General features: G+C 42.4%; 3 protein-coding genes across 4 annotated transcripts; 2 read left to right on the top strand and 1 right to left on the bottom strand.

Moving 5' to 3' along the window:
- The first annotated feature begins 308 nt into the window (after positions 1-308).
- On the top strand, positions 309-6,367 carry LOC137715062 (serine/threonine-protein phosphatase BSL1-like). 2 transcript variants are annotated; one of them, XM_068454285.1, is made up of 21 exons: positions 309-711; positions 808-868; positions 984-1,062; positions 1,254-1,333; positions 1,445-1,539; positions 1,667-1,766; positions 1,851-1,920; positions 2,049-2,150; positions 2,410-2,491; positions 2,593-2,763; positions 2,873-3,056; positions 3,161-3,350; positions 3,431-3,598; positions 3,719-3,957; positions 4,182-4,266; positions 4,354-4,452; positions 4,537-4,736; positions 4,815-4,890; positions 5,432-5,567; positions 5,639-5,778; positions 5,899-6,367. In XM_068454285.1, exons 1-21 carry the CDS (start codon positions 507-509, stop codon positions 5,980-5,982), a joined length of 2,646 nt encoding a protein of 881 aa, XP_068310386.1. In that variant the 5' UTR covers positions 309-506; the 3' UTR covers positions 5,983-6,367. The 2 variants fall into 2 exon arrangements, with proteins under 2 accessions (XP_068310386.1, XP_068310385.1); XM_068454284.1 differs by having other exon boundaries at positions 310-711; positions 3,149-3,350.
- A 508-nt stretch (positions 6,368-6,875) lies between these two features.
- On the top strand, positions 6,876-8,696 carry LOC137715836 (protein SLOW WALKER 1-like). Its single transcript, XM_068455186.1, has one exon. It carries the CDS (start codon positions 6,950-6,952, stop codon positions 8,597-8,599), a length of 1,650 nt encoding a protein of 549 aa, XP_068311287.1. The 5' UTR covers positions 6,876-6,949; the 3' UTR covers positions 8,600-8,696.
- Positions 8,697-9,849: 1,153 nt separating this feature from the next.
- On the bottom strand, positions 9,850-13,297 carry LOC137715800 (NPL4-like protein 2). Its single transcript, XM_068455149.1, has 2 exons — positions 12,123-13,297; positions 9,850-10,386 (listed from the first exon to the last, which is right to left on the bottom strand). Exons 1-2 carry the CDS (start codon positions 13,104-13,106, stop codon positions 10,132-10,134), a joined length of 1,239 nt encoding a protein of 412 aa, XP_068311250.1. The 5' UTR covers positions 13,107-13,297; the 3' UTR covers positions 9,850-10,131.
- Between the last annotated feature and the right edge of the window lie 164 nt (positions 13,298-13,461).

The raw sequence follows: 13,461 nt of genomic DNA on the forward strand, positions 1-13,461 counted from the left end.
TAATAATTGCCAATATCAATACTACCATCAAATCATATTAAAATACGTGTAATGATTACCCCACGGGCGGGATATTTTCTAGTGTGTAATCTACTAGTACTCAACTCCAAACACAAATTGTATAGTTTTGACTTTTGAGATTCTCTCTACGGAAAAACGGAGCGGTTGACTTATTGTCTGTCTAGAAGACCCAAAGTCCGAAACCCCTACGGACCTCCACGATTATTCAATTCAATTTCCATCAAATAAATAATTTAAAATAAATTAAAAAAAAAAGAAAAAGAAAATTGAAGTGCCCGCAGCCGAAGATCGGGCCCCACAGAGAAGCACGGCAATCTCAGCGATCAAGGCTTCATCATCGTCACCGCGTAGAAAGTAGAGAGAGAAAAAAAAAGTAGAGAGAGAGAGAGAGAGAGAGTAGAGAGAGGGAATCAGGAGATCAAATCAAACGGCTCTGCTGGTGGTGGTGGTGGTGGTGGTGCTCCTGCTTCCGGGTTTGGGTTTTGATGGGTTCGAAGCCATGGCTGTACCCGGCTCCGACCTATCGTACTCTCGAGACCTATTGGGATTGCGACGACGACGGCCCTGGTCCCCGCTGCGCTCACACCCTCACCGCCGTTGCCGCCACTAAGACCCATGGCCCCCGTCTCATCCTCTTCGGCGGTGCCACCGCCATTGAAGGCGGCGCCGCCTCCTCCGCCCCTGGCATCAGTTACCACCTCTGTCCCGCCTCGATATTTGTACTACTGTTTCAATTCGAATCTCGATTTTGGTTTTCTTTGGAATTTGATTTGATTGTGAATGTAGGGTTAGCTGGGGTGACCAATTCTGTGCATTCGTATGATGTTCTCACCAGGAAATGGACTAGGTATTTTCTAATTGCTTTATCAATTTTTGGTTTCTGTATTTTGAAAAACTTGTTGGAATTGAATTGGATTCTTACTGATCGTTCTTCTGCTTTGGGGGTGGTTCAAATTTTGCAGAATGAGGCCTGCAGGTGAGCCACCGTCTCCGAGGGCAGCTCACGCGGCGGCTGCGGTGGGCACTATGGTTGTATTTCAGGTGAATTGAGTAATACATTTCGATGAATGATTCGAAATTTAGAGGCTTTTGTGTTTATTGGGTTTTGGAGATGGAGTATAAGTTTAGAGGTTATCTTTTACTGGGTTTATGATAGTTTCAAAGTTCATGAATTAACTTCTTACTGGGTTGAATAAGTGTTAAAGTTGATATGTGTTAATCTCTATGTTTAGGGTGGTATAGGTCCTGCTGGGCATTCCACAGATGATCTATACGTGCTGGACTTGACCAACGATAAGTTTAAATGGCACAGGTGAGCATAACTGACCTTAACTGAGCTTATCCTACTGGAGAGTTTACTGATTAATCTTCAAAGATACGGTACAAATGATCTGTTTTTTTTGTTTTTGTTGTCTGTCCGTAGAGTGGTTGTACAAGGACAAGGTCCTGGGCCTCGCTACGGCCATGTAATGGACTTAGTTGCTCAAAGATATCTTGTTACCGTCAGTGGAAACGATGGTGTGTGTATTCTCTAAACCCTATGTGTTCGCTATCCATCCATAGATTCCATGCACTTCACTGTTGTCAAATGCAGTTACTTTTTGAAGCATTGACGTTTACCATCTTTACCTAATATTTTTTAAAGGAAAAAGAGTACTTTCTGATGCCTGGGTTCTGGATACTGCTCAGAAACCTTATGTATGGGCTAGGCTGAGCCCAGAAGGTGATAGGCCTTCTGCTAGAATGTGAGTAGTATTCATATTTCAATAAGTGAAAAGTTATGAAAGTGGTGGTGAACTTTGTTTTTATGAACCAACCTTATTTTGCAGGTATGCAACAGCCAGTGCCCGCTCAGATGGTATGTTTTTGCTTTGTGGTGGTAGAGATATTTCTGGAGCGGTATGTGAAATCTGAGCCTACGCCTCTATCATTCTTGTATATTGCCTCTGTCAATTTATACTGGAGGCCACTTGAGCTAAACGAGTTATCTGATTTTGTTTGCTTTGCTCATATCTATGCTCCCACAGCCACTAGCAGACGCTTATGGACTGCTTATGCATAGAAATGGTCAGTGGGAGTGGACCCTTGCACCAGGAGTATCACCTTCACCAAGGTATCAACATGCGGCGGTAAGTGATGATATATAAACTAGGAATGCAGAGTTACCCATTTGTGTGTTGCACGATTATTTTATATGTTTTTTTTTACTTTTTTCTTTGAAGTGAAGCACTTATTTTACTGAACATATTTTGATAGAAGAAATCATATAATGTTTGTGGTACTAATGCATTTTGCATTTTCTACACCTAGCTGCCTATCTTCTGAGTTACCTTTACCCTTTTGAGTTTGAACCTTATTTTAGCACCTAACTGACTATTCTGCTATCAGGTTTTTGTTGGGGCAAGATTACATGTTACAGGAGGTACTCTTAGGGGAGGTCGTTGTATAGAAGGCGAAGCAGCTGTTGCAGGTAATTTTTTGGTTGCGAATTTTGTTACCACATGATTATGTAAGTTCATTAAGTTTTCTTAATATCTTTTGTTTCTATGTTCCTTTCTCCTTATTTGATAGTATTGGACACTGCTGCTGGAGTTTGGTTAGACAGAAATGGGCTTGTGACCTCCTCACGCACAGGAAAGGGACAGAATGACTATGATCCTCCTTTGGAGCTCATGCGTCGTTGCCGCCACGCAGCTGCATCTCTTGGTGTTCGTATATACATTTATGGTGGTCTTAAGGGAGGTAAAGACTTTAGAACCCAAATGAAAATATGAATAATGTAATTGAATAATGGATGCAGCCTTCTGTGGTTCTATCATGTTTAAGGTCTTTTGTTTATCTTCTTGTACAGACATCCTGTTAGGTGACTTCCTGGTTGCAGAAAATTCATTATTTCAGTCTGAAGGTAATTCGCCTGTTTTAACTTCTGAGAGATCCCCAACTGTATCAAGTCCCAGAATGTTTCATGCCAACACAAGTACTTTTGGAACATCATCTGATGGTGAACCTGAGAGTCCCTCGTCAAGTCGCTCGAGGTATTATTCTGTTTTGTCTTTTCCCTCTCTACCAAGTACTTTGACTGAGCCACGTGCTCATAATTTGTGCCATACATCATTATTTTTGGCAGCATGGACAAAAGTTCAATGGAGAAACTTCGGGAGGCTTCTGCTGCCGAAGCTGAGGCAGCTAATGCTGTTTGGCAAGCTGTGCAGTCAACATCTGCTACTCCTGCTGAAGAAACATCTGTTTCAGATGATAACTCGCAAGTTGCAGAAACATTGTTGGATGGTAGTGACACTGAGGCTGATGTTCGCCTTCATCACAGAGCTGTATGCCCTTTGCATCAAAACTTAATTGAGGGAATTTTTCTTCTTCGAGCGGCATAAATTATAATTTGCTGTTGTTGTAGGTTGTCGTTGCCAAAGAGGCTGTAGGTAACTTGGGTGGGATGGTAAGACAGTTGTCTTTGGACCAATTTGAAAATGAAAGCAGACGAATGATTCCAATGAATAATGACTTATCACATCCCAACAAAAAGTTCACCAGGCAGAAGTCTCCACAAGGGCTACATAAAAAGGCAAGTGTCAATTAACATTTGAGTCATCCTCTCTCTCTCTCTCTCTCTCTCTCTCTCTCTCTCTCTCGCTCCATACATATTTTTACTTGAAGGATTTTTTTGTTATTTGTTTCCTTGCAGGTTATATCTACATTGTTGAGGCCTCGAAACTGGAAAGCCCCTGTCAATAGGAAGTTTTTCATGGATTCTTATGAAGTGGGAGAACTTTGTTATGCTGCTGAGCAGATCTTTATGCAGGAGCAAACAGTTCTTCAGCTGAAAGCCCCTGTTAAAGTATTTGGCGATCTTCATGGACAGTTTGGTGATTTAATGCGCTTATTTGATGAATATGGATTTCCATCTGCTGCCGGAGACATAACGTAAGTTGAATATTTTTGCTCATGCTATATCTGTCAATGTACTTGTAGATAGAACTCGTTTTGCACCAGAACTGTGACTCAGAGTTTTACTGAAGAAATAAAGTCGAATATGAAAGAATTCACTCCCAATTCTTTGTTTAATAATTTTTCTAAATGTTACAGCTATATAAACTATGAATCAAAAAATAAAACAGACTTTTCAGCTAGGCTAGTTATTGTTACAGGTATATCGACTACTTGTTTTTGGGGGATTATGTCGATCGAGGACAGCACAGCTTGGAGACCATAACTTTGCTCCTTGCACTGAAGGCAAGTGCTGCTTTTAAGTAACCTAATTTATATATTTTTGTAGTCCCCACTTTTATATTTGACCATATGCCCTGATTGTTTTTGCAGATTGAGTATCCTGACAATGTTCACTTAATACGTGGAAACCATGAAGCTGCTGATATAAATGCACTCTTTGGTTTTCGTATTGAATGCATTGAGAGAATGGTACGGGTTTTAATTATACGGACATGATGCAGTCTTCTATGGATTTCAAAATATTAAAAGTTATAGTGATTTATGTGCATGTAGGGCGAGAATGATGGAATATGGGCATGGACTCGGTTCAATCAACTTTTCAACTATCTCCCACTTGCTGCTCTAATTGAAAAGAAAATTATCTGTATGCATGGAGGCATTGGGAGATCCATCAATTCTTTAGAACAGATAGAGAAGCTTGAAAGACCCATTACAATGGATGCTGGGTCTATAGTTTTAATGGATCTTTTGTGGTACACTCTTGCTCAATTCATCTGTCCGTTTGCTGTTAAATTAATCGCTCATGATCTTATTGACATCTATGTACACAGGTCTGATCCCACAGAAAACGATAGTGTAGAGGGCTTGAGACCGAATGCCAGAGGGCCTGGTCTTGTCACCTTTGGGGTATGCAGTTTTGGGTTATTTTTCCCTATTTTTACTCTTGCATTACTCTTCATATTGCTTTGTTTTCCCCCTTCTGGCATTGATAGTGCACCGAAGTATCTGTTAGGGTTTAGGTGGGGGCCACTTATCAAAAAAAAAAAGTAGGAGCCACTGGTATGATTTTAAGTTTATAGCAATTTTGACAATTCACATACAATAGTAAAGATATAGCTGTTTGTGATTTACTGAAAAAGCCTGACACCTTGAGAACTGTAGTCCAAGCAACGGTATAGGCAATCGATTGAAACCACATTCTTTAACATCAAACAAACCGGACATTTGATGATATGAGAGCAGGTTCGTTATACCTAATCACCAATACTGTAGTGACATTACATCAGTATCGATTTTCTTTTGGAATACCGACAGTGTGTCGAACTCCTTTAAAATCTTGTTATTGGGGACAACCCTTTTGTATGGTCACCCCTTTCATGTACATAATTTTAAGTCTTAAGACGTACATACTTGTACCACCATACTAATATATTCTTGCTACTTGCAGCCTGATCGTGTCACGGAATTCTGTAAGAGAAACAAATTACAACTCATTATACGAGCTCATGAATGCGTCATGGATGGATTTGAAAGATTTGCCCAGGGACAGTTGATCACTCTTTTCTCTGCAACCAACTATTGCGGTAAGCAAAATCTTTGTAAGTTTCTTTCCCGTGTTGTGGTGCTTGCTGTCTCATATGGCCTTTTCATGCAGGGACAGCAAACAATGCTGGTGCTATACTGGTTGTTGGCAGAGGTTTGGTTGTGGTTCCGAAATTAATCCATCCTTTGCCACCTCCTCTTCAGTCACCGGAGACATCTCCTGAACGGGTCATAGACGACACATGGATGCAGGTAAGCACATCTATAGTGTCGTTAAATGTGTATGTGCCTTTAATGGATTATTATTTCGTGTATCATAAAATCTGTCACCCGTCGCCTCTCTCATACTCGTATGTTTCTGTTGTCCTGCAGGAGCTCAACATTCAAAGACCACCAACACCTACTCGTGGCCGACCACAGCCTGATCTTGATCGAAACTCACTTGCATATATATAGCTGACAGATTTCTGTATTTTACAACTAGTGAATGTGACAATCCACATTTCTCTAGAGGTATGATCCTTTTCCAATTCCCGCATTCTGGATTGCCTCGCTCAACACAGCGCGCCGTCGTGTTCCCATTTCGAAGTTGCAGAAGTTTAAGCCTTGTCTAGTGTACACAATTTGAGAATGCTAGAAATTTAGATGTTTCGGGACCGAATTATTCGTTCCTCGTTGATTGATTTTGTAACATATGTACAACAACGTAGTTTGTGGAAGAGATGTAAAAGTGTTTCCAAGTTTTTGAAGCTAAATAGAGAGAACTTATAGGGAAGGGAAATTGGTTAATTTAGTTTCACTGTGATATATGTAACGTAAATAATATCGTACATTTGATTCATTTTAAAGTGTTTATTCTCTTTTGGAAAATCATGTTTCAGAACAACCTTAGATTTACAATTGTATAATTGTTCTCTTGATACAAGCGATACTGCGAGCGGGTCGATTACCAGAAGCACTTGAAGTGCATTTTGGAAGAAGCATTAGTTATTTGCTTCTTGCAGAAACTCATTTTTCATCTAAACCGTTAAGTGATGTAATTTGCTTTAAGTTCAATGAATTCTAACTTTTCATTTAGAAAAAAAGAGGGATTTGCGACATAACAGTCACTTTTATTTCATATATACCCTTTTAATTTACAGCATTCAGATCGATTGAATTAAAAAATATCAAAGGGTAAAAATTATCAAGAGTGTGAAAAGCAAAAAAAGATGTGTGGATAACACATCTCAAAAAAAAATATCCGTGTACGACAATGCGTTTTAAGTTCCAGAAAATAATTCTCTGATTAAAAATTTAGTAATAAGAGTTAAATTATAGAACGGCGTCGTCTAGCGATCTCCCATCAAAAGCCAAAACCCTAACACCATCGAAACCAAAACCTTGACCGATCCCCAAGAGGACCAAAACCCTAACACCATCAATGGCGGAACACCAAATCTCCAAGACCTTCCCTGTGAAACCCAAGCACAAGCCTAAGCCCCGAACCCCCAAACAAACCTCCGAATCCAAATACTGGTCCTCCTTCAAAACAAAGCAAATCCCTGACCTCATCTCCTCCATCTCCTCCCTCACCTTCTCCCCCACCGCGCCACACTCTTTCGCCGCCGCCCACTCCGCCTCCCTCACCCTCTACAACCCCCTCAAACAATTCTCCCCCACCGCCACCATCTCCGCCTTCCGCGACGTCGTTTCTTCTGCCTCTTTCCGCTGCGATGGCCTCCTCGTCGCCGCCGCCGACCTCTCCGGCCTCGTCCAGGTATTCGATGTCAAAACCCGAAACCCGCTTCGGAAACTTAAATCCCACACGCGCCCAGCTCGATTCGTCAAATTCCCAGCTGCGGACAAGCTCCACTTGGTCTCTGGCGGCGACGACGCGATTGTCAAGTACTGGGATGTCGCCGGGGAGACCCCGATTTGCGACTTGCTCGGCCACAAGGACTACGTGAGGTGCGGCGATTGCTCGCCGGTCAGTACGGATATGTTCGTAACTGGGTCTTATGATCACACAGTGAAGCTTTGGGATGTGAGGGTTAGAGATTCGGGGTCGGTGATGGAGGTGAATCACGGAAAGCCCGTGGAGGACGTGATTTTCTTGCCATCAGGTGGGTTGATTGCGACGTCTGGCGGCGATTCTGTGAAGATTTGGGATTTGATGGCAGGTGGGAAAATGGTATATTCAATGGAGAGCCACAACAAGACGGTAACTTCGATTTGTGTTGCGAAAATTGGGAAGGATAGCGGAGAGGAGGCGCAGCAGTATAGGATTTTGAGTGTGGCATTGGATGGTTACATGAAGGTGTTTGATTACGCGAAAATGAAGGTCACTCACTCAATGCGGTTCCCTGCACCTCTTATGTCCGTAGGGTTTTCGCCCGATTGTATGACGAGGGTGATTGGAACTTCGAATGGGATGATCTATGCTGGGAGGAGGAAGTACAAGGAAGATGCCGGCGGTGGTGCTGATGAGGAGCTAGATAGGCCGCTTTCGAAGTACGAGAAGAGGGAGAAGAGGTTGAAGGCCTTAGGGGATGCTGGGGGTTTGGGACCTGTGATGGAGGAACCACGGATTCAAGTTTTAAGGCCTTCGAATTTTCGGTATTTCCATAGAGGACAAGGGGAGAAGCCGTCCGAGCGGGACTATGTGGTAATGAGGCCAAAGAAAGTGAAATTGGCCGAGCACGACAAGCTATTGAAGAAGTTTAGGCACAAGGATGCTCTGGTGTCTGTCTTGCGCAGCAAGAATCCGGAGAATGTCGTGGCGGTGATGGAGGAGTTGGTGGCGAGGAATAAAATGCTGAAGTGTGTGTTGAATTTGGATTCAGAGGAGCTGGAATTGCTGCTGAAGTTCTTGCAGAAGCACTTGACCGTGCCGAGTTACTCGAGGTTGTTGATGGGGTTGACAGAGAAGGTTCTTGAGATGAGGACTGAGGACATTAAAGCTTCCGATGCGTTGAAGGGCCATATTCGAAACCTTAAACGGTCGGTTGAGGAGGAAATTAGGATACAACAGTCGTTGCAAGAGATGCAGGGTATAATTTCTCCTTTGTTGAGAATTACTGGAAGAAGATGAAAACTTCGGTTCTTTTGTTCTTCGATTTTACGAGGCAGCTAGGTTCTTCCGATGTGTTTGCGCTTGAGGTCACTTGTCATGGCAAAGACAGTATCTGCAATTTTGTTTCTTTATAATCTACTGTATGTTGTTTTTCCCATGTTCTTTCTATGTTTTAAGCAATCTCAGATTTTCGTGATAGAAAATGTTTGGTTCATGTCAAGTATTCCGAACTTTTTTCTTCCACTTCGGTCTCAACCTCCCGCCATCTCCACCGCGATCTCAACCTCTTTCGCCTCCCCTCGTGCTCTTGTAGTCTTCATTCACACCTACAACGCCGTCGTCCACTTGTTGGTGTTTCCCTGAGTTTGTTGATGGATTTGTGTTGTGCAGTTGGAGTATAGACTTACGTTTCAAGTGATATGGGAGTCGGAGCACAAACCGAATAGAACCCATCAGACCGAACCAAAATAGTTTATACGGTTCGGTTTTCAGTTTTGGTGTGAAGCAAACTGAACCAAAACATGCCCAACCCTATGTCCAAATTGAATTTAACATAATTTTTAAAGTAGGCTTCTGTTTGTAGTTGTTGGATCAAATTTCAATCATATGGATCTCCGGACTTGGTGGATTAGCAGGAAGGGATCCGGAGAGGGTTTCTCCCTTTCCTTAAAAATGTATAAAAAGATTACTCAAAGATATTTCTTTGATAAGTTGTCGCCTCTATTGCAATTTTAGTGCGAATATATCACCATCAATTTTTATTTGAAATTATTCGACTAAACATCACATGTTAAGCAAATTTCAGACTTATATTTCATACAGTTGGATGTGGATTCGATTCTTAACACTAGTGAACTACACGACAGTGGCTAGAAAATGCCGAAATGCCTTTTCTGAGATTTCCCAACCGTCACAAAGGTGGACTGGCCGAGGTTTCGTCACCAGCATGTCCTATTTTTCAAACAAAAAAAATACCTTTAATTTAGGAATATTTTCACCACTTCTTTGAGCTATGGATCACTTGGGTTAAACACTGCGTTCACCAAGTTAATAACGTTGACTTTATTTGACTTCGTTGTGGTCGCGAATTTTGGCAAACATGATTCTAAACTACATTCCTTGCGATTCGTGAAACGAAAACAATGCTATAGACAGAGAGGGCACGACGTGTTTTTGCCTCACAAAAGCTGCACGACTCTCATCGGTGCTCTACTCCGACAACCAATATGCACGTCAAGTGATCGACAACCGATAAGCAACTAGCACCATGGTTTGGAAGATCAGTTTATATATCGTAAAATTATAATACATCGACAACGACTCAAGCCTAGTTCTGGCAAGCATAAATATCCAGACCAGAAACTTTTACTGCATAACTTGAACTGCCCGAGAAAAGACGCGTTAAAACTTAACTACTCAGGTGCTAAGTAACCTTTTCGGGTGGTTCATGGCATTGCGTGGGAGCTAACCACGACAAAGGATCACTGGTTAGCCACAATCATTTGAGATCATAGGAGGTATCAGTTTCCGAAAGAGCATGCAAAGCAGCACTAACAAGTATTGGCCATAGTCTCGATCAGTAACCGGTAGCCTTCTGGTATGGGTGATTGCTTATGGACACACACTGCCAAAGCAGGAACATCATTAGCAACGTCTAGAAACCTGGCGAGTGAGAGCAGCAAATGGAAATCCGAAATTCTCTTCACAAGTGGAAGATTCTTAGCACGATCCAGATGAGTTTTCAGAGCCTTCAACGTCACTGGGGTGTTACGATTCTCAATAGGAAAAGATGATGAAAGTGGTCCCTGCATTGTAACACAAGTTCATGTCAGAACAACGGATGTCTTCTTCACAGCAAGAAACACAAGTAAACAGATATGATTTTATTATAATGCAGAACGCAGTAAGTAGGTTAACCTATGCAGCAACGGATGTCTTCTTCACAGCAAGAAACACAAGTAAACAGATATGATTTTATTATAATGCAGAACGCAGTAAGTAGGTTAACCTATGCAGCAAAGTGACCGTACAACAACAGTAAACGTCGTATACAGCAAATGCTTCCCATATAATGATTATAACTCATGCATCCCTACACTCCTGTCATTTTGATACCTTCAACCTAATCAATCCATATACTTGCGGGACAAGTGCCCCGCTAAAGGTATTTCAATTAATTTGGCCATATATAAAACAATACTTGCTAAAGAACCCTAGTACAGTGAATCCTATAGGGTCACTACTATAACCCTTTTCGAGATTACTTTCACAAATTATTAGAGTGCTCATTTGTCCGTAATTTATTTTATCTTAGTTTTTCTTCCCCTCCCGAAATGTGTTTCCACTAATCATTACACTGAGAATAGGTCATCAGTGCTATCACCCACTTGCTGAATCAAAACATTTTTTTGTTCTAGTTCCTTGTCTACCAAAGAGGTAGTTGAAACAACTTCAAGAGAAAATTTGATCAAATGGCAAAAGTATGGCACTAAACGGTTGAGATCCAAAAGACAGCCAAGAGTTTTTGGAGAAGAGAACGTTCACTCAAGATATGTAATCTATAGCACATTTACCCCAAACAAAACACAGGTTCTGGAAAGAAAACTAACATTAAGAACTGCAAAAGTTCGGGAGGTGCGAAAGAGCTCATCTCTGGTAATGGAAATGTTGCGTACACATATAATACATCCAATAATGCTTTACCAATTCAACCAAATCTTATGATCCTAGTGACAAGCTAGAAAGTCACAAAACCCCAGGTCCTTGCAGGCAACCCAAAACCAAAGCAAACTACTGAAATCAACCCAATTCGAGCTGAGAAATGACAAATGCTTATATAAAAAAGAATGAATAAATTAAACAAGAAAAACATTACACTGCTCGAAATTGCAAACACTCAAACTGCAAGCATTAGGAACGAACACTACACCCTCAACTAACCGGTAAACTGGCATAGCTTCAGTGTCAGAGGTAAGTATGGGAATCTAATTCTTGGAAATAAAAATTGGTTCAGCAGAACTAATGCTTGTCTAGCCCCACAATATATAATCATACACCCCAGAACCTTATCAACAGCAAAAAGCACAACATTAACTAGGAAAGTGGAATTTCCAGTACAACGGCAACAATATTTCCTCCACATCCAGTCTTAAACATCACAGACAATTCAAAACCAAAGTTAGCAGTTCAATACAACTAGAATAAACAAGCAATCGGGCTACACATTTGCCTTAATTATAACACGATTTTGGCCCCGATTTTCTAATTTCCTACCACGTTTTCACATTCTTTCCCTGACTTTGATAATACCTATTCAAAAGATTTCATTGCCTATTTCACAAAAAATACAATGTTCTACAGAGTTCAATGCCACACCAGGTTATAGACATGCTTCAACTATCGACCGGGACGTGATTGTTAGAGGGAAACCGAAAAGTAACAATAATCAGCAAGATAAACAACAATCCAAACAAATATTGCAATTCAAATTGTTCAAGTAAACTAAGACAAAACAAAACGAAACAATTGAATCGTAGCGCACCTGGTGATCGAAGATTTTTACTACCACCAAGAAAAAATCATTGTCCACCTCCTTAGTATCCTTCACTCCAAGGACAACATCCTTCTTCATCTTGGACAATTTGGGATCATCACCCTCTCCAATCTCGGTCTCGAACCACCCTTCCTTAAACAATCTAATACAGATATCGCTCATCTGAAAAGCTTCGAAATGCACATCAGCACCACCATCCTCATTCACCTCCAACTTAACCATGGCGGTCACCCACTCCTTCAAGCCGCTCTCTGCGTGGAACTCCGCCGCCTGAAGCACCTCCCTATTCGACAAAGTATAATCCTTTTTGTCCTGGCTCACTGACTGGGTGAAGATATACCCAACCCGTCTCATCCCCAACCCCATTGCTATAGCCTCCACCGCCTTTTCCTCCTCCGGGTCTCTGTAAAACACCAAATTCTCCTCCGTTCCCTGCTGCGGAGGCTCGTAGATGAAATCCACCTCCACCTTCCCCTCCTCCGACACCGTCCCGTACATAAATCCTCCCCGCTTAGCCGCGAAAGCCAGCGTATCATTCACATAATGCTGGAACGCATTAGCGCAATCCCGATCGAACGACACCAGTTCACAGTGCGGGTTCTCCTGGCGCGTGACCTTCATCTGCTTGGCGATCAAATCATCCATAGTCATCTTCCTCCCGAAAGAGCCCGCCGGGTGGAAAGCCGGCCCGGCGACGGTGCGCTCGCCGTCGTAAGCCAAGTAAACAATCGACCCATGTGCGAGATTCAGCGCCGTCAGAGACGTATTGGGATTCGCCATATCGATGAATCGAGCGATTTCTTCCTGGGTTTTGGCCAAAAGGAGATTCTGATTGGTGGAGATGGTCTGGTTCTGGAAAGGGATTCGGAGCTGGGTTTGTATCAAGGATTTGAGTTCAGAGACGGTGGTGCGCTGTGGGTTCTCCACCGTGACTCTTTCGAGCCCGTCTCTGCTGCGAACTCGGAGCATCATCTGTGCGATTCGGCAGCGGATGGGTTGTGGGGTTTTGAGGTTTTTATATGGGGGTTGGTTGAGGAGGCGGTGGCAGGACGGTGGGGATTGGAATCGGAAACGGATTCCTGGAGAGCGTGGGATTTGGGAAAGCGAGAGAAAAGGTGTGGAATTTACAGATAGTTGGGGAAGGGGAAAGAGTAGTGGAAGTGGGAGACTGTCAGAGAAGCGGAGAAGAAGCAGAAGAGTGCCCGCGTAATTGGGCTTTTGATTGCTCCTTTTGTTTTGGGCCCCCGCGTAATCGTGCTTACGCTTTTTCCCGAGTGGATTTGGACTTTGGGTTGCAGTTGCACCCAATAATAACTAGATATGCAAT

The sequence above is a fragment of the Pyrus communis genome, chromosome 14, assembly GCF_963583255.1.
Source record: "Pyrus communis chromosome 14, drPyrComm1.1, whole genome shotgun sequence".
NCBI classification, from domain to species: domain Eukaryota; kingdom Viridiplantae; phylum Streptophyta; class Magnoliopsida; order Rosales; family Rosaceae; genus Pyrus; species Pyrus communis.